This window comes from Colius striatus, chromosome 5 (genome assembly GCF_028858725.1).
Source record: "Colius striatus isolate bColStr4 chromosome 5, bColStr4.1.hap1, whole genome shotgun sequence".
Taxonomy (NCBI): domain Eukaryota; kingdom Metazoa; phylum Chordata; class Aves; order Coliiformes; family Coliidae; genus Colius; species Colius striatus.
This window is the reverse complement of record NC_084763.1, coordinates 4638880-4660359: the sequence shown is the minus strand read 5'-3', so window position 1 is coordinate 4660359 and position 21480 is coordinate 4638880. Positions and strand designations below refer to the sequence as shown.

The 21480-nt window shown below is 39.0% G+C and overlaps 1 protein-coding gene across 4 annotated transcripts in view; it reads right to left on the bottom strand.

Moving 5' to 3' along the window:
- CLASP2 (cytoplasmic linker associated protein 2) overlaps positions 1–21480 on the bottom strand; it is a 135605-nt gene that overhangs the window by 96484 nt on the left and 17641 nt on the right. For all 4 annotated transcript variants that reach the window (XM_061996435.1, XM_061996433.1, XM_061996432.1 and 1 more), the window contains exons 3-7: positions 16901–17004; positions 13400–13491; positions 12988–13063; positions 11186–11283; positions 4052–4122 (exon numbers count right to left, since the gene is read on the bottom strand). In XM_061996435.1, the coding sequence (XP_061852419.1) occupies positions 4052–4122; positions 11186–11283; positions 12988–13063; positions 13400–13491; positions 16901–17004 (441 nt within the window). The remainder of the gene's footprint in view (positions 1–4051; positions 4123–11185; positions 11284–12987; positions 13064–13399; positions 13492–16900; positions 17005–21480) is intronic.

Below are 21480 nucleotides of genomic sequence, written 5' to 3'. Positions count from 1 at the left end.
GACACCCAGCCATGACGCGCCGATGTGCGCAGCGCTTGCAAACCATGTGTGGCAGGAGCCCAGGGCACGGGGCCCCGGAACAATAACTCAAAAACTCATTCAAGTTCCTTAAAAACCAGTGGAAGCATCACCCCGTTGAGGCCCTTCACTTCCGAGTAGGCTTAAATGGACCCTTACACACCACTGCCTGGTAAATTTCCCCATTGAAAATGACAAACCAGGAAGAGTAACAGAGGGAAATGAAAATAATGTGGCTACATTCTGACCATTCCAACTGAACAAGCCAAAGAAACAAATCTAGCTGAACACCCTCCAAAAGATTTATGACAACGATCACCTATTTCCCTATTTCCCCAACTTACATACATTAATTTTGTGCCACACTGGTGAGCTCTGTCGGAGTATGTCGTCATTGTCTCCATAGTAACTGTTAAAAAACCCACAACAACCAAACAGCACAACCCAGTAAAAAAACCACAAAAGCATAATGTGGAAAAACAGATAAACACTTCTGCTATGGATTTTTATTTGGCCTCTCTTTCGTTTGGAATGCTTTCAGTGCAACTTTAGCACCCGTAGCACAGCGCTACTGACATTGCTGTATGCTGCCTGTGGTAGTTGATGTTTGTAAAGCTCACGCTACGAGGCATAACATGAAAATGGGAAAACTGCATGGCTTGAGGAGAGATGTACAATTTACATTCTGCTCAAATCATTCTGTCTGCTGAACGCTGCTAAGTAGAGAGCTCAATATTTTCCTTACTTTTAATTCCCCGTCTCAGAATTTACACTACTACGCAACACAGGAGCCTGTTGAAATTCACTTCGAGAAAACAGCGTTTACAAACCTCAGTCAGCAGAAACAAGTGCTTTTGCAGCTTTGAGGTTGGCTGCCAGTTCTGTTTCCATAGAAATTAACATTCATTTGCTGAAAAATGGGGAGGTGCTTTAAAGGCCTTTGCAAGGACAACTATATTTCTGGTGGAGTGAAAAGGCAATACTAGCAGCACGTGTAAGATTTTGCTGAACAGGCAAACATCCTGATATTATTTGCTTAATATGCAACATGATTATGAATTGAAACAAATGCCAGGGTTTTCAGAGCAGCTAATTCACTCACATAACTCACTCACATCATTCACATACAAGAAATATTGTCCATTTTTACTGCCCATGTCTGAGGGCAAAGGAAGATGGGGAAAAGGGAAGAAGAATTTATAAATAGAAAACCAAATCAAAGGTCAGTTGGAGAGGCAAGTTTGTGTGTGATCTTATTTAAGCCTGTAAATCATCCTCATCATGCAAAACCACTAAGAAACTCTCGTCCAGTCCGCTTGTTAAGACATGAGGCCTTCTCATCCATTGGCTTTCTAAACTCCTTGCTACATCCTGCCCCAGCAATTCCATCTATATTTCTTTCAACATGCTTTTACCCTACAAGAGGATCTGTCAGCCTCTAATGATAATTTGTTGCCCTCCTCAAAGCTTCATCAGGGACCACACTGAATAAAAGAAGATGGTAACATAAGACTAAGGGTACTGTTGTCACTAAGTCCATTCTAACACAGTCCCAGGGCTAACAACAGATTGTATCTACTCCCTGTGTGAAACTGCACATTCAGCATCTTTTCCTCTCCTCCCTGTTATTTCTCCCATATCCCCAAGCATACCAATACAATGTTTTTCAAGTGTCAGATGTTTACTCATGTCAGTACAAACACTGTAATATCTGTAAAAAGCATGTATCTTTAGTAATAAAACCAAACACAATGGGAGTCGTTAATCAGTTTTTTGTATTAAGATTGTTTCAAGCTGCAAGTTTTCAGATGTAAATTCTTTTTCATTTTTTTCTTTCCTCCTTGAATTGAGAGACCGGACAACTGACATTAGCATTAGTTGATACAAGAATCCTAAGTCACATCTCTGCATTCTCAGAAACTAGGTCAACGCAACTAAGATTTACTACCACAGCAGTGTCACTCAAGACTCAGATAAAGCTGCCATCTTCCCCGGTTCTATTAGCAAGTCCTTCCCCATCCACCACACACTGAAGACAGCCCTCATCAGTAGAGTTAACTTATTTGGGAAAGTAACTCCATCTGACAAAAGACCATTTATTTTGCTGGTAAAAAGGTCCACTATGGAGCTGCACCAGCCTCATGTCATTAAACTTGACCTTTCTTTTGCCTCCTCCCTCCCCTCTTTGGAAACATTACCTTATTCTCTCTCTAATCCCCTCCAAAACATTCAAAATACTAAAAAGAAATTCCTCAACACTGTAACAGATTAATTTAGACATTAAAATTTGGACGTTGTCCAGAGATATTTGATAAAGCACCTAAAAGAAGAGTTCCTAACAAGGCTCCAGAATTCAACAGTAACTTTCCATCTGCGAGTGCAAGCATTAAGTACAAAGTGTCTTTCAGATATCAAGCACTGACAATGCACAAATATCTTTCCAGTAACATAAATCAAAATCAACGTGAATGCAACAGATAAAATAGATTCAACTAAAATATTAAGAACAACATAGTAGAGGGATTCAGCCTCTCTGATACCAAAACCAGAATCATACTAACTTTGGCACAGAAATTGCTTCCTATGACACTAAACACATGGTTCATACTGCTGTAGATCAGCATTAGTGTCTGCATTTTACACATGATATAAAAATGGCTTGAAGAAAAATTAGTCAACTCTCCTAATAAAGACAAGAAACTCAGAAGTGGTCTTTAAATTAGTCTAGCCTTGTTGTATTTCTTTTTTTGTACATATTTACATTACATTTGTGTAATTGTAATGCATTTAGGTTCCCTCACATAACCTCTGTTCTCCTGAGAACCACCAACAGAAAAAAATACAGGGAAAAAGCATCTTTGAACCTCTCAAACCTCTAGAGCAGTATTAGCTTTAAATGCATCAGATAATGGTTTATCCTCTCACAATGAGTAAATTTGCAGTCTAACAGAACAATAGGTAAAACCATTTCCCCCCCTCCAAATTAGTAAGTTTTCTTTGGGTTTATTTCAATATTAACCCTTACAAATCTATTTTTGTATTTTCAACAATAGTAATGTTTTAGTTCAAAGGAGAAAGCAGCATAAAAACTCTTAGACTTCAAAGAAAAGGTTGTAAAAACATGTTCCTTTGAAGCTAGAGTCTCTTCTGTTTCCAGGCTAACTAGACAAGAGTGAGAATATTTAAAAAGGTATGGGAGTACATTAACTAATCATATGCACTCCTCAAAGACATTTCTACTCTTGCATAGTTAGATTTCTCAGATCTAGCACAGCCAGGATAGTTGCCTTGAAAGGAAAACCAACATCAGAAAACTCTCCCCTTTAGAACCAGGATGTACTGAATCCTTGCAGAAGACAATGAAGCTTTCAAAACACCTGTATTAACACCACTGCCACAACATCTCCCTTGTTGTGCTGTTATGTAACAAAGTTTTTTCTTACAGTTTTAAGAATGATGGTTTTGCTCTTTCATACTATAAAAATACTGTGTCAAGAACACAGCAAGAAGGATTCTCTGCACAACAGATTTCCTTCTCAGGAAATACACCAAAAATAAAGACGGTAAATTCAGTAAGGTCTTAACTTCAATGTTTAAGAGAGTCTTTGAATGCTGCAGTCACCTATTTCTGTATTTCAAATTCCATGTATTAGTCATTATTCTTCGTTTTAACTGAGAAATTAAAACACATCTGTGACTAAATTACCATTTTCTTTTAGAAACATACTGTAAAATGGGATAGAAGTTCAGCTGATCTTTTTTCTCGTGCTTCCCAGCATTCTTTTGTCCTCTACTGAGCACATATGCAAGTTGTTAAAGATTCAATGCTTGTTTCCATGCAGCTTCAACACCTTTTCCAATTGTATTCTGACTGCAGTCCAGCAAATACTTCCACTAACACAGTATAGAAATTCTGTCTCATTTTCTTAGTGTTTACATGTTTCCATTCATCTCACATCATTAATGACAGTATTACATATTTATGTTGTATTAAACTGAAGCTGATCATAAACATATTATCCTTCATACTCACCCCTGATGCTACTTAAAATCATATTTCCAGAGTTTCTTTCTTCATCAAATTTTGCAAAGATTGTTTGCAACCTGTAAAGAGCAACAACAACAACAAACTGTTTTTACATCTCTGAAATCAACCAGGTTCATGGTAAAAACAGAAACCAGGTCATTACCATATGTAATGTAATACAGTAATACAGAATATAAAAGGGATGTAGAGTATCAAGAAACAATTCCTAAAGGACTCTGTTTAGTTGAGCATCTTCACACAAATACACAGAAAACTAAGCAAAGAACAGAACTGAGCACTGTTATTGGCATGATGAACTAAAACTCTTAAGTCTGGGTTCAGTAGAAGTACCTAGCAACACTAAAAGGCAACAGTTGGAAATGTGGAATGTTCCTAGAGGTAAGGATTACGATTTAATTTGTTCTGAGAAAATTACTAATTGTTCTCCAGTTTTCTCAGTTCTGTCAAGCAAATACTTTTGCAGTAATCAGCATTTTCACAGCAAAAAAAGAAATGCTTCTTTTTCTGAACTTAAGGTACACGAATCACTTTATTTATGTTCAACACACATCCCACTGGTTTAAACCTCACAATACAAAACACGCTGCTAGCGCTTAGCTGTGTGGGAAAAAAAAAGCCAAAAGCAAAGTAACAATCAAAAAAACCACCCCAAAACACTACAAGCACTCCTAAAAAAGCAAAAAGAACCCCACCCCTGGATTTGCAATCTAGTCCCACAAGGTAGCAAATGCTATCCAAGCAAGAAAGCTAGTAAAACACTTAAACAGCCTTTTCTCACCACCTCTGCAGAGAACTCAGTAACAGCAGTGCCAGTACCTCAGAGGGAATACCTTGCCCACACGCTAGCAATAGGTTTGTACTGATGTAATACACTGCTCAGTTGTAAACAACAGTGAATATTTTCTTACCTTTCTCCAAATACTTCTCTGCATTTTAGACTACTCAGAATACATGAATATCTAACAAGCATGTGAACACTTAGCTACAAAACTAGCAGGACTGAGTCCTGACCTTAAATGCACAGCTATGAGCTACAAATCATGCAAATCTCCCAGCAGGTACAGTTCAGCTACATTGCAACAAGTAGAGATGATATTACTCAATTCACTCTTAGCTAAAAGAGCAAGTACTGAAATCAGCTGTTCACAACTCACCATCTAAACTAGTTTGAGGCAAACCAAGAAAAATGGTTAAAAGCTATGCTTGAATGTGAAACTTCTCACAATACATAATGGAACAAAGTCAAGGGCATGCAAAGAACTAACTTCACCATTTCCTTATATACATCCTGCTATCACTCAATGATCCCAGTAGAGAGGCTGTGCACTCCCACAATCTACCTTTCCCTGATACACTGCAGACCCCTTTAAGTCACTGGTACCTCAACTAATCATGAAGAACGTGATAAAAATCAAACTCAGCCTGACAGCAGCGTAAAAAGCCTGACTTCCCCCTAAACACACTGTGCAACACTTTGGGACTCTCACAATGTATCATTTTTACTTTCCAAATACTTCAAAGCCATCTGCTACAGAGCAAATTCCTCCTGGCCCAACACAAGAACTACCTGGATTTAACTGAGAATTCCACAAAAACGCCTACCCCACTGCACTCCAAACCCATGCAGTCATGCAACTCAATAACCCATAACACAAGCCAGCAGTTATTCTACCATCTCAACTTATCTCAATACTACATGTAGCTCCGTAGTAGTTTGTCATCTTCCTCTACCATATTTCTCAGTCTTCCCTCTGGAACCTACTGGCCTCTGCCTTTTGCACCGCCCCAACATTTCCAGCTACTGCAGCCATAGCAAAATGTCTCAACTGGCAGCAATTCACAAATGTCACACTATGCTGCTTTAATAATAAACTTCACTGTTTTAATGAAAAGGTCAACTTGTAAACCAAAGGCAATTTACACTGAAAATTGGGTGTTTTTTTGAGCACTTAAGGCTTAAAAAAGAGTAAAAATACAGCTTTTATATATGAAGCTGTTTGGGTACTAGCATTTACTAACGACACATGGAGTCCCATTAACATTGCTGTGTGCTTTTTAGTTCTCAAAGTGGAAAGTTCACACAAGAATCAATACAGGTAGTAATGCATTATGCTCTCCTTCTTTCATAAAAGGCAGCTAACAGGTTTGCTTTGTAGGTACCTCAGGAAACATTTCCACTATTTACCAGTGATTGCCAAGGTGGCTGGATTCCATGCTGAACATTACATTAACAGTTCATCTAGTTAATGAGGAGGACATAACTGAAAGGCTGAAACTTAATCCTGAGAGAAACTGAACGGTGAAAACTAGAGAAATTAACACATTCCCTTGAAAATGGCACTTTTAGTATTTCTATCCTGTTAGGCTGATGTTATGCATTTGGCACACATACTTTAGACAACTCAAAGTATTTCCTGTCCTTTCCAAGTTAGCATAAATGCTTTCATGAGCATTTGAAACAGGAGAAAAACATTAATGCTTCCTTAGAAATACGTAATATACACATTGCCTCTTGCTTTGGGTGAAATATCTGATAAACTACTGACTATGAACCTTAGAAAAACATGTGTCAGCAGTGGATGCTATGTAGTTAGTGATGCAGGCTAGAGAAAACACAGTACTGCCACTCCTGAAGTCTTCTAAGCATGTTGTTACAGCCAGAGGCAGACTCTATAGTATTGGTCCTAACTACAAAACAAAAATCCAGTAAAACACAGGTGACAAAATGGTCAAACACTACTGTAGATCCAACCCTGTCTTTTAGCACAGCTTACAGGAACTCTAACTACTACTTTGCAAAGCCTCTCGCAACTAACTTCTTCCTCCCTCTCCTCCCACTCAGCTCCTCATGCTACCATCTCCCCATACTTCTTCACACAGTCACAGGCAGCAAGGCAGCATGGGCTAAGGTCTCTAAAATTACTGCAACCACGACCAATTTAAGAATGTTTACAGGAGTTTAGCTCCCAGCAAGACAGAGCCTGGCCAGGAGGAATCCAAGACAGTTCACAGGGCTGGTAGAGTGAAGACTGGTTTCACCACTAGCAGCAATAAGGAATGTTCTTTGAGATGAGCAGTATTATTAATTCTTGATCTCTTATCTGCAAGCCCGAGTACCCCATGCATAATGAATCCATGAGGTTATTGGTCAGTACAAATGGTGTATCACCAGCCAACAGAAACACTGTCTTCTTTCTCCAGAAAGGCCTTCTGCAACATCATGCATGGAAGGAGACACCTCCATTGATGAAAACACACATGTTGAGGACAGCAGCCTACCTCTGCACTGCCTGGATGATTGTTGCGGTCTCAGTGAATGAATGAATGAGGATATGAGGTTGTAGCACTTCAAATGGCAGCTCCAGACAACCTGCTAAACTCTCTCCTATGGCAGGTGATGGGTCTCTATCAAAGGATTAACATACTATGGTGATGAATTTCAGTGAGAGTAGACCCTTGTAAGCCACTGCTTGGGCTGCCATGTACACACATGGAAACACGGATGGTAGCAAACCACACGCACTATACTTCTAGACCGAAAAGCTATTAGTTATGACCATGCCTGATGCAGTTCAGCTGTTTGCATGACAGGCAGAGGGGGATACCTAAAGTTTGGACCATGTGATGAAAAGGCAAAAGAGCACCACTTCCCTGTCAACAGCAGGAGGATAATGAAGAAGCAAGCACGGTAACTGGTCTGTTCTTAGTGTTCAGAGTGAGTCTAAAGCAGGAAATGGCCCATATGAAACCTTGCACTTTCTCCTCAGGATATAGAGTTCTGCCCTAGACATAAGAAATAAACAAATAACTGGTTTTATACATTTTTGTTTCCCAAGTAACAGTGGGGAACCTTGACATACGACTTCCTGAAAGACCTTGAAATGCTTTTAACACTCAGACTAAGCAATTGCTAATCAGAGACATATATACTATTTCCATTCAGAGAAGACCAGCCACACAGATTCCACTGGGGAACAAATTCAATTTGGCCCATATAGAACAAAATCTGTTCACTATTCTTGGCTCACAGAACAACACATATAACACCTGCTTTCAAGTATTCACAAATGCATTAACACTAATACTTATGGGCCTGATACCAAAGACTGTCAAATCCCTTTGGCTGCAACTTGAACAAAAAGGAAAACAATATCCAAAGGTGCAACCACTGACTTGAATCGGATTTTTCTTGAACAGAAATGTGCTTCAGATATAAAGCACGACATTATTCTGACATTTATAAATAGAAACTAGCAAGCAGAAGTCACGAATTTCATTTATAAACCATCTCACAAAGTAATCTCTGTAACTTAAGAAAAATAGACTAGTAATAAGTAGAACTACAAAAGTAAGAACCCATCTTCTTTTACTAACTACCTGTACTCCAACAAGGTCCAATAACCTTGTGCAGAAAAGCCCTGTGTTTCCCACAAACATCAACATCCCAGGTGCAGGTAGCAAAATCTTTTCAGCCTACTGTAAATCACTAACTCCATTTGGGTTTATTTAGACACAACATGTATACACCATTTGTATATTTAAGAAAGTTGACCGATTTCTCCAAACAATGATTAACTTTCCTGCCTTCCTTTCAACAGACATGAGCTTTTCAGTGCTTGAGGGCAGAGTGCATTCAAGCAGCACCACACAGATCTCTAATGTTTTATTTGCTATGTAAACTAAACAAGTCTACATAGTGTTAAATCACATCCACACCAAATACTGAAGTAACAGCGTTTTCTTCTAATATTTATATTCACACTCAATTTTTAATGCACCAGTGTACAGCAAATGAGCTGCAGTGCAGTTCTTTAGGGCTCAACTCAGGAACTGAAAGCAGCCATGTCTGAACTACAGATTATCTGTAATACTTAAAATCCTTAAAACCTACCCAGACACATAAATATGAACACAGATTCCACTCAAAACAACGATGATACTCTAACTCTGGGGGTTTTTTTTAACACAGATCATAGCTCCTGGACAATCACACGACAATTTTAACGCATCCAAGTCAAGGGAAAACCTCTGACAGGCACAGGGAAGAAATGTCTTATATCAGGTTGGCCTCTGAAGGAATAACACTGAGCTACCATAGAGCTAATCTGTCTTTCCTGAGCTCTGTCAGCTGCCTTGTTACATGTGTAAAGGAGTAAGAAGAGAGACTGTAAGAACTGTGCTTTCAACCCAAGTAAATCCTATCTCCCTGCATTGTCTCGACCTGAAAACTACAGTGAGGGACACAGCACTGAGGCTGGACTCCTGTTGTCACACATGCCTTGATGATCAGGTGCAAAGCTGTCGAGATATAGTGCCAACAACCCGTTTAACATGCACTAAGTAGAGCCTTACTTCTTTATGTTTATGCAAATGGTACAACTCTGCTTGCTTTCAGATCAGGCCATTTTGCATTCTACTGATTCAGAGGGTAGAAACAATTGGCATCTACTGCAACTAAATCAGAAGCTGTTGATTGCCTTGAGGATACAAAACTCCTATGGCGTTTAATCCTATTTGCCTCCCAAGATTTACTCAGTTTCTGCCACATGGACATGTGAACAGGATGGTGAGTGCTGAAGCTAAACTTATCATCAGGCCCAACATTCAAAACATTCCTATGACAAACAAGGGCTGTTGTTACCTGTGATCTTTTATTCTTTGTTCCAGAAGATGTCCCAGACCCTATCTTAATCCAAGAAGCATCTTTTCTAGTATGTTCCAGTTGTCTGCTATGCAACTCTTTTTTTCAATATTCTAATAATAATACAGCTTAAACTTCTGTGGCAACCACATAATCTCTTAATTTAAGTCTAAAATTGCCACAGCCATAAAATAGACAAAATGTACAACTTTCCAGTCCCATAGGCGGGGTGAGCTTTTGTCCAAACAGGATGAACTCTGCCTGGGATGTGAAACAATAAATTCAACAAAAATTTCCTATGATACTTTGATACCCTAAAAATCATCATTAAAAACTAGGGCTAATAGTTTTTTAGAAGGGTCTGATGAGGCACAGATTTCCATTCTGGTATTGTCTGACACTACGCAGGAGAGACATTCAGCTTTATCAAAATGGAGATGCAAACTCAGAGTAAAGTGGTATGTTAACTGGAAAGAAGTGATGACCACATTTTTAAATAGCTATTTTTTAATAAGGGATTTGACAGATTTAATTGTATAAACAGCCCTTTCCACTAAGTAAAATGTCATATTCTATCTAGCTTTCTTAAACAAGTCCTTACTAAGGTAGTGATGTAACAATGGCTACTTTCAGTTAACATAAATTGACCTACACACAACACAGAGCAACCTTTGAAGTACAGAACTGCTTTTCAGAAGAGAAAGGATTGATGAAGTATCCATTTTCAAAACCTCCTTGTAACTTTGCAAGAAACATCCCATGTCCTGTGATGCCACACGTATCGGTCACAGCAATGAACACTCCTCCTGAATACTCCTCTCTCACCGAACCCCACCACTGCAACTTCAGAACTGGGAAGCAGTTATTTGGAGAAGCACCTCTCTATCATATAACCATAAGTAAACACCTAAGGTGGAAAACATTGGTCTGATGTAATAGCCAAGAAGCAAGGGAGGATAACTCTTCTATTATGATTATCTTCAAGAAAACAGCAGCTTGTTGATTTGCCATAGTTTCATTGCATACACACACTCTCATACATGAATAATACGTGAAAAACATTAAATGGTTCACTTGTAACTCTTCCCCACTGAGGCTAAACAGCAACTCTCGAGTAAGACATGCATATTTAAGTATATCATTTCTAATCATTTCCCTACTCCACACAGGATATATTTGCTCATTCTGAGATGCTTTTCTACTACTGTCCATCTCAGCTTCTCTTAAAGTCAGAGGATTTTGACTGTTGAACCTAAGGCTGCTTTTCATCACAAACCACTATGCCTCTTCCAGGCAGAAAAGACAACAGCAAAACAAATTAAGGAGCACTAACAACATCATGACGGAGGCAAAACAAACTACAAGACAAAATAAAAACTATTATCATTTGAAAACCAAGTTTTTTGTGAGTTGAAAGTTCTGATAGTGAACAGTAATTCAGAACAGCCAAGATTAAGAAATCACAACAGCTAACTCACCTTCCAGGAGGAATTCCTCTCTTGGTAAGATCTAGTCGCACTTTCTCTCCCACATGTCTATAAACCTCTACAATGGCTAGGATGGCAGCATCTCGCACCTGTGAAAGCAGTTTAGATGGTTAATTTCATGGTTACAGAAACCAAAACACCATTTGCTGACAAACCACTCATCTACCACTTAAAGTCATAGAATGGTCGGGGTTGGAAGGGACCTTTAGAGATCATCCAGTCCAACCCCACTGCCAAAGCAGGTCCCACCTAGATCAGGCCACACAGGAATGCGTCCAGGCGGGTTTTGAAGATCTGCAGAGACAGAGCCTCCACACCCTTCCTGGGCAGCCTGGGCCAGGGCTCCCCCACCTCAACAATAAAAGAGTTTTTCCATATGTTTAAGTGGAACTTTTTGCATTCCAGCTTCTTTCCATTACCCCTTGTCGTGTGGTGGAAGAGAAAGGAAATACAACTGTTACTTCAAGATGGTATTTGTTCCACGTTGGAGTGTCTCCAGATGGTAAATGAAAAATCCTAGAATGAATAGCTCTAGAGGAAATTTCTGGGACTGAATTAAGAATAATATTTGTGAAGAAAACCCAAACAAACAAGTGCTTTATTTAGGACTCTCTCACGGTAGACCATATTTCCAAAAGTTAGTCTCTGCACTCAGTCTTGACCCTTCATCTTGCTTTCATCTGTTTCTACATGCAGCAAGCCTATTCTGGACAAGTAATGACCTGACTGCCCACAGGAGTGGGTCAAAGCCACCAGTGTTTTCTATATTTCCTTCAGCAGGAGTTATGTGGCATCACATCAGCACAAAGACTGTGAATATGAAAAGATCAGGGAGGGGGAAAGAAGAGTTTATGCCAGGAGACTGAGTGTCTCGAAAAACTTTAAATCATAGTCATCACAATAAAAACTGCCAAAACTGCATATTAGTATTTGCCATTATCCTCTATAAAGGATTACTGGAATGACTTCAGTATTGTTCTTTTGTGACAGTGTGAATTAAATCCACAATTGCTCTATCAAGATATGAACTGCATCTTTACTAATGATCAGCAAACAAGACAAGTCCTTAACAGATTTTCTCTAGAATAGAACAATGCAACATTACATGGAAGAGACAAAGACTTTGCTGCACCAAGAAAATATGTGGAACAACTCATCCTGTTTATTTGCCCATCTCCTGCCAATGCTACCTTCTTCCTTACTGTATTCTTAGCCTGTTCTCTCTGACTACTTCAGATAAATTGAGAGATCTTATCCATTTCCATTTCAAGGTATTCTGAAGTTCAGATGTTGACACTATGAACTACATCCTGATTTTCACTGCAGATGTTTTTGTTCAATTAACCAATCTTAACTACAGTCTTTGCATGTCCTCAGATGCCATCTGGGTTCCATTTAGGAAATTATTACACATGATAATGTTATCTTTAGCAAATTTGGCAGACTCATGGTCTCATGTAGGGGATCCTTCTGGAGACAATTCTTCCTGTCAGTATTTCTTTCTTCTTTTCTTTCAACATGCTCTATAAGAAGAAATTATTTTCAGTAATGACTAGCTTTAATCTCTGAAGATAAAACTCAAGAGGCCAGCACGTTGCATCAGTGTGGCCTTTGCAGCTCTGCTTTCATCTTCCAATGGATGGACTGAGTCAGAAGAAAATGGGTTTATTGTTCCTCATGATAGAAAATAACCATTTGTTGCATACAAACAAGACTACCATCTTTTCTTAAAAGCTCAAGTTTCTTTGTCAAAGTATCACAGTGGATGCAGCAGTAAGTAATGAAATCCTTACCTGACTGTTTGAGTCACCAAGTGCTGTACACAGATGTGGTACCAACTTGCTGAGGACTAATGGTTGTGCACCGTAACTTAAAAAAAGAAAACGTTATATAGGGGTTTTTTGTACAGAACAATAGAAAATACTTCTGTAGGTGGAACTGAACTTTTAGCTTAGCAATGATCAAATACAAACTTACATCTATCAAGCTCCAACTTTCTCTTACTAATCCTTTGTCAAGTTTTAAGTAAGATCCAAGTTCTGTACCTTCACTCTTTCTTTCAGAAAGCTCACAGGTTGTTAGATTTTTTTTTTCCAGTTTATTAACTTAATTGAATCAAACTTCCTGAAGAATTAGTTTCAGAGAACAATGACATTCAGAAGAAGGGTAAGAACCATTACATCTCCACAGAAATAAACAGCTTACATGTTTAAGGTAGCAATAAGACACAAGCACACTCCTTCTCGGGATCGGTAATTCTTGTGTTTAAAACCAACAGCAAGACGTTCCCAAATGTACTATAAAAACAGAAATAATAGTCTTTGGTTACCAGGAGCACAGAACTACGTCATTATATCCATATTTTATAATTACATTTGTAACAGATGCAAAAAAAATAACAAGACAGGTCCACTGGAAAAGTAAAATCACTTCCCAGATAGCATTTTGAGATGCAGAGTACAGAATACAAGACACATTATTCCAAATTAAAACCGATTTCTAAAAAACATCCTTCAGAAACCTAGACAAGTGTTTTTATTGTTTGAGAAACAGATCTTAAAAACATACATAATTGTTACAGTTAACTCATACCAAACAAACACGAACACTAGGAACTACTGATTCAAGCAGAAGTTGCTATGTTCTCTTTGCTTCATGTTCTGTCTCCCTGCCAAAATTCCCTCTCATCCATTTCAGCACTTTCAGCCTTATCCATACTCCTGCTGTCCACTTCACCTTTACTTTCCATTTATTTCTTGCCCATTCATTCCAATTCCTTTGCTTCCATTTTCCTTCTGCTTTCATTTCTCCTTTTGCGCTGGTGCTGCTTCCTCTAGTACAACTCTGCCTCACTGAACCCTCCTTTACCTCCCTGCGCACTCGTTTCTCCTTGCCTGCCTTGAAATCTCTCCCTCCTCAAGCTTCTCTTTTTACCTTTCCATCTCCTTGTCGTTCTCTAGCTGTACGTTACGACGTGCAAAGTGTGAACACAAAGCTTACGCGAGGGGAGGCTTCGCAGGGATATTTGGGAGCAGATGCACAGTCTGCAACTGCAAGTGCCCCAGCTGCAGCGCTGCCATGACAGCCGCAGCCAGCCGGCAGCATCCGGCGGGAGCGTTGCCTAGTGATGGCTGCACATTGGCAATAGCACAGTTTTGCAGCCCAAGCACCACCCTCATTCCTAACCCTCAAGTGGTGCAAATGCAAAGTGTAACAATTCCATATATATCTGCTAGAATTGGATTAGATACAATTATCACAATCCTTTGGGGCTTTCCGAAAGAAAAAAACCTCACAAACAACTACTTGATCAACAAAACCCTGCGTAAGAGCAGGGAACACTGCATCCTCTTTATTCATCATGTAGCACACTTAGAGCAGATGTAACATTTTCCACTTAGAGCCTTGTTCCCAGCTGTGGTTTCTTGTTTGTTTGCTTATACTTCATTACATTTAGGGAAAACAAAGCTTAGACAAACAGGATACGTCTTGCCAACACTACACAGATTAACAACAAAGAACAGGATTTCACAGAAGAAAACATCCTTCCAACTAACCCATTGTCCCAGACAAGCATGGGAAAAAGAAAATCTTCTTGCTAGGTGTACGAAAACACAGGTAGAGAGGGAGAACTGTAGGGTATTTACACCAACAAAACTAACTGAAGAGAAATTTTTGTCTTTCACCGAATTACACTGACTTTAAAAACTGAATTATTCTAAACAGAGACATTCAAATGGCTGCTTAGAAACTTCAGCTCTCAGAACTTACTAGCAGCAGTTGGTGTTAACCTCTCATCCCATTCATGCATTTATACTACTCACACTTTCTATACTTTCCTGCCCCTAATCAGCTGCATCTATTTCTCATTCATTTAGTAAGTAAAAAACCAATTAACCTCCTGAACAACTAAAAAACCCCAGACATCTAAAACAAGACAAGGGAACTGACAATAGGGCAAATTAAATATTGTTCAACACACTAGAACAGACAAGATGAATTGATTAAAGAGAGACTTACAGGATTTATCCCCCAAAAGTTATTCCACCCAGCTCTTCCAAAGGGATGTTTCTCTGCGGCAAAGGGAGCCTAAAACTCTGTATTTCAGTGTTGGAGGCACAGAAAAGACTTCTCAGTTTTGGTCTCTGCTGTGATGATGATTGATGATTTTCATCCAAATTTTTCATGGTACATGTCCTGAGAGCAGACAACTGAAGCTAGGTTTCTCCCACCCCAGGGTAGTTACCAGAAGAGCTATACCTTCTCCTAATTATACACGCTGTTTCTTGGACCCCATTAATCTTCTTTCTGATGCTGCAAATAACGTTCAAAGGGGATGGATGGAAGCTTCCTTGCACCACCTCAGTGTCAATAATATCTCTTCAGAAACTGAGAGATGGATCAGTAACCTAAAATTCTTTCTCAATGAGGGCTTAACAACAAAGCAACTATCACTACATTCTTTCTCAGCAATTGTTCAAATGAAGGCGTTTCCAAGATGCTCTGCCATGCAGTTATCCAAATGGTGTTACTGTACAGGTAGGTTACTTTCAAGTCTGCATGACAGGTACTCAGGAGCATCTTGAGCACAAGACTAAGTCACTCATGACCTACTTGCATGTAGGCATGAAAAAATGCTGTAATGTCTCTGTCAATGAGCAGCGTCAAGGCTGGATGTCATGGAAAGGTAAAGGCACGTCTTTGTGCATAGAGTTTGATGCCCAAATCCCAGTTAGATCTGTGGTTAAATGCTTCATGCTAGAAGTGAGAGAAATACATTTCTGTAGTTGTCTAACATCCTACCTGCTTTTCCTATCAGGCAAGCAAAGTAATTGAGAACAATTTTCTCACTGCAACTTAAGCCTGCAAAAATCCTTTTCCCTGGGCACAAACACGTACATGATAGAAACCTGTATGTAGGAATAATCCATGCCAGCAATCAGCACAGAAAAGACCCTCATTTTTGTTTTCAAATAATAAGATGCTCTCTACTAACTTCTCACTTCAAACTCGGATTTCCTTCAGAAATTAAAAACTCAAGTAGTAAGTTCCTACTGAAAACCAGAGTCACCAGAGCTCCACATATCATTGCCTACACAATATACTCCTGTTCAACAATCCGACATCTTTCAGACTCAAGGAGTAGAAATGTAAGATTTACCACTTGAATGCCACAAAATGCTATGAACTATAAAGAGCTTTAACTCAACTCAAAACTAAGAGAACAAGTCACAGGGCAACTTATCCCCACCCCAGTTTGCCCACGGTTCACCCGGCACGTTTTTCATACATCTAGAAAACCAGATTTCTGAAGTTAGAACACACTGTCTCAGCTGCAGGACTATTTCTACACATCCAAGTACAAAGCTAAAACTAAAGTAGATTTGAAACTAAAAAAACTTATTTATTCCCATTATGCCAACTTAAACCCAGGAGGATGCTTTCAACATGCTTAAACTCATGTCCTGACACATGAGATGAAAACATGTACCCAGAATTTAGTTACAATACGCAAAAACTGCAGAAACACTGTGCCAGATTTTCATCTTTAGCTGAAGAATACATCCTGTCCAACCATTAAGAATGTCTTGAACATTTACATCATTAAAAGTCACCACAACATTGTGACATATTCCAAGTCAAGCTCATGCATAAGTCATTAGCTCACTGGAAGCCTACATTTGAATGGACATTAGGTAAGCATACCATGGGCGGTGCTGCTTCATCCATCAGTTTCAGGATAAGATTCTGTGCTTGCTCTCGAACTTGGTCTTTGGCATCTCCCATACGATCTATCAAAGGCTGAAGAACTATAGGAGAGAGGAAAAAACCCAAACATTTAAACATTTAAATACCCAACAAAGCTTTTCTAATACTTCAGGATATTTCCTGAAAGGGATTTAAGATACATCTCACTCAAACAAAAGCCGATTTTAACTTGGTCAACACATTTTAAGTCTTAAATGTATTAAAAGACCAAAACCAAATGCATTGGACTGAAACAGAAGAAAATAGTATCCTCCAACAGGCTAAACATAAAGCAAGCTTCTCATCTTGAAAATTGAGGTACTTAATCTTCAAACACTAGGCCAACAGCAAGTGGCAAAGAGTGGGACAGGAAAAAAGGATTGTTTAAAAATCAGTGGGATTTTGCTGTTTAACTAAAACGAATGTAAAAGTTCTAAATCCTCCTATTCACACAGTGTATCTTGTGGAAAGTCACCCTTACTTCAGCAGAAGTATTGCTAAAAGTTACTCATTTAAACAAATTTCCTCACAGAGCATTTAACTGAAATGGCACAATAGCCGATGGTTTCCTGTATTAAAAAAAAAAATCAGAATTCACTCATAGCAAAAGGATTTGTCATTTCTTTTTCTCTTCCTTCTCCAGAGAGAAGTTGGTAATTACATCTGATAAATAAATCAATGTTACAGTATTTAGGAAAGTTATCTGAATGAGCACTTAGATGAGCACTGCACAAGACAGCTGGCTGTACTGGTTCCCAGTCCTCCATCTGGAGCCTACACACAGGCTTGGGAGATTCTTCTCCCCAGTACTGTCGGTGCCTCTTCTTCAAAACAAGGGGTGATGAGACCAGGAACACGGCCTTCCCACAGAAAAACAGAAATGACATGCAACTGGTGGAGATGACATCTCCTGCAGGATGGTGCTTTTAAAGTTAGTACAGGCATGAAAACATCATCTGGAAAAAGCACTGTCATATGCTAATGGCAACCTTGACCTGTCAGCAGCTCAACCTTCTGCATTAGCTTTTGTTTCTCATCTGATTCACAGTCTTCTAAGAGCTACAAGCACCAGTCACATCATTTAGGTGGAACTTACTCAACACAGACCATAACACTCAGACCATCTTTCTGCTCCTGCACGCTAGTTAAGCTACAGCCAGGTTTGCAATTACCATGCCATTTACTCCAAACTTCTAAAACCAGCGTGATGCTCACCTCAAGTCTTTTGGAGAGCTACTCATATTCCAACAACAAAGATATAGTGGTAGCTATAATCACCTTTTGCTTCATTTGGTGTTACATTTCTGAACACCTGAGAGGATTTTATAGTTGCTGCCTGATATCTCACAGCTGCTGACTGCTATAAAAAATCATTTTCCCTTTCTACTTTGAGCAGAATTAACTGTATTGCCCCACTTTTTAAAAAGGACATCCGAAAGAATTTTAACAGCACTTACTGACTTTTAGTAATAACTAAACAATAGAATTGCCATCAAAAGAAAGGGAACAGAATCAGTAACTCAAGAAGTCTCCTCAGTCCTCTGTTCCTACATTAAAAACAGCAGCCATTTCTGTACCATGATTATTACTGGACAAGTGGACTGCTCAAGTTGGAATTTCCCCTCCTGCTAGATCTGAACATTTGCTAATTGTCCTAATCTGAATATTTCATTCTATTTGTTCTGGATATTCCACTGTCATCTTTAGCTACCATTACAAAGTTTTTCCACTTTTCATCTATCTTTTCTTCTCTTTCTCCTCTGAAAAGAATTATGGCAGCTACTTAGTTTGCAGCTTGAAGAGAAGGGGTTTTTGAGGTCTTTTTGCTGGTGTTTTATTGGTGTGGGGTGCTGTTTTGGTGGGGGTGTCTGAGAGGTGTTTTTCTTTTGTTTGGTGGTTTAGTTTTTGTGGAGTTACTCGGGTTTGGCTTTTTTTGCTCATCTTGTAGACACAGAAGAAACATTGAGAACTCAAAAAGGGTGTTTTGGAGTATTCAGCTGACCCCTCCCATAAACTTCCAATCAAACCTATACTTATTGATTACATCTTTCTTCCCCACAGTACTCTCCATGACTATTTTCAGCACTTCTAGACTGACCCTTTACCAGTACTACACGCTATCCGTGAGGTCTAGTAGGTGAACCTGACTGATGGGCAGCTGAAGGCGACTCTAGCTTTATTCACAGAGGGAAACAAACAACCAGTGAGAAGCTGTTCCAGCACAGCAAGTGCCAGCCCTGTGGTAATACGGCCCCTTTGTGACTAATTAGCATGCTGAGTCAGTTGACTGGAGCTGCAGATACCAGGGCTCCGCTCAAATCACCAAGACAAGCACAGCCAAAGACTACTAGAAGCCACTGACCAGGGATGAGGTCACAGAGTTAAACTAAGCTATGACACAGCCTGCAGATTTCAGTGCATGCTGCTGAACACACCAGCCTTTGTCGCTCCTGGAGCTCTGACAGAGAGGGACAGTCTGCTGTGTAAGGTATTGAAGGGCCCAAATGTCTGCAGGCTTCACTTGTTTTTCCCCCCAAAATCTCAAGTTTCTGTAAGCCTCCATGTAAGGCACAATATATTCTGTCTGCATCAGACAAATGAAATTAGGCTGTTGAAAGCTAGGAACTGCCAGCTGGTTTTAAGTTTAGTAGTTGATCTTCTCTGCCAGAGTAAGCTCCAATAGGAAATAATTTGAAGCTGGTTGCCATTAAGTTACAGAATACTCAACCAGAAATGGATGTCCACCAAACATGTTTCAATTTGCATTCCTGATACCTTCATCCCTTTTTTCCCAAATAGTAGACACATCTGGGGGGAGCTATAGTGAGAAATACCTCAATTGTATTATCTGTCCTTCCTGTGAATAAGTGGTAAACACATGTGCCTACCTAAAGCTTCTGACAACATTTGGGACTCTCGGGTCCATCCCAGTATCCTTTTTTGCTTCTTTTCCCAGCTCCAAACCTCCTGACCTCTCCTTACTCTAGTCTAGCCTTTCCTCTCTACTCTTGCAGGATTTTCACAGATGTTGCAATAAGTTGACCTTTCTATTAAATTTTAAAACATAAAAGCAATTCAAAACATCAACTCTGAAGACAAAAAATAGAAATAATGAAGTATCTTCTAAAAGCCTTTCCTAAAAAAAAGAAAGGAACTCTGTAAGAGTCCTCATTTTTTTTTGGTTTAAGAAAATCCCACAACACATACCTAACACAGCTTTTCCTGAGGTCAGCACTCAACAAAATCAAAAGGCAGCATCAGACAAACACCTGACTTGCCTTTAAATGGAACAAAATATCCCTGAGACTTCTGTCACATAAATAGAAAAGCTTGCTTTACATTATCTGAGCATGTCAGTTTCTTAAATGATTTAATTTCACAGTCTTCTCTGGTCTGAGGTTTCAGCAGACCAGGACCAGATGAAGACCCCTTCTAACCTAAACGATTCCAGGATTTATATTAGGTGATCTGCACGCACTTACAATCTGGAATTCTACAGCAGATCATGCCATTAGTCTCAACATTTAAATGAAATCAATAAAGATCAAAAACAAGAATAGAAATTGATCAGTCCCTAGAACCTGAACATCCAATATTTTTCTACATGCTATATGGTCATGGTAGCTCATGCTAAAATATTTTGTGGTTTTCATGATGTTAAGGATAGCATTTCTCCATACATCATTAAAATCACTTATTGAAGAGTCACATCTTGATTAATCTGCACATTTGAGGATTTACCACCCCAAAATGTCAATGATTATGCAGGAGAAAGTAAAAATTAACTTGGGTGTTACTTATCTAAATGTCACTTAAACAAATATTTTCCAAGTTCTTGTACCAAATGCTTTTAATCCAAATTCACTCAGAAAATTAATCCACATTTCAAGTCCTTTACAACTGCTATCAAGTAAATCAGGCAAGGCACTTGCATGCTTAATTATGACAATAAATTTAAAGAGCATTTAAATTACTCTGAAGAGTCTAATTCAAACCTTCTCCCACCACTTCTAGAAGTCACCTGGGAAAAAATCTAAACACTTCAAATTGTTTTCACATCTAAGCATAGGGCACTACATTGATCTTCAAAATGATTTTTGCCCACTGGTTTCTTTTTACAGCAAGACTTTGAGACTGCTATTACAACTACACACACATTTACATATGAGGCTTTTGTATGTAAAATGTGTATCTATACATGCATGTACATACCTAACATGTACCTGTGGTCTTTTATGAGTGTCAAGTACCTTTGTTTTGCAGATAAGCAAAATATATTTTGCAACATCTTCTAAGGTTGCATGTGACAGTGAGTGACAATTATAGACTGATGGATAGTGCAATATGTGCAGAAGTCAGTATGTAACACAACCTTAAAACTAAAACAGATTCCATTTACCTGTAATACTTTCTCTTTTCCTGTTCCTTTGACAATAACAAGAGCGCAAAATAACATTAATTCCCTTTAGAAAACAAAACTAGGAGTAGAGACTTTGCCCAGAAACTCTCTCATCCAGCCACATTTGCCCATAAAACTA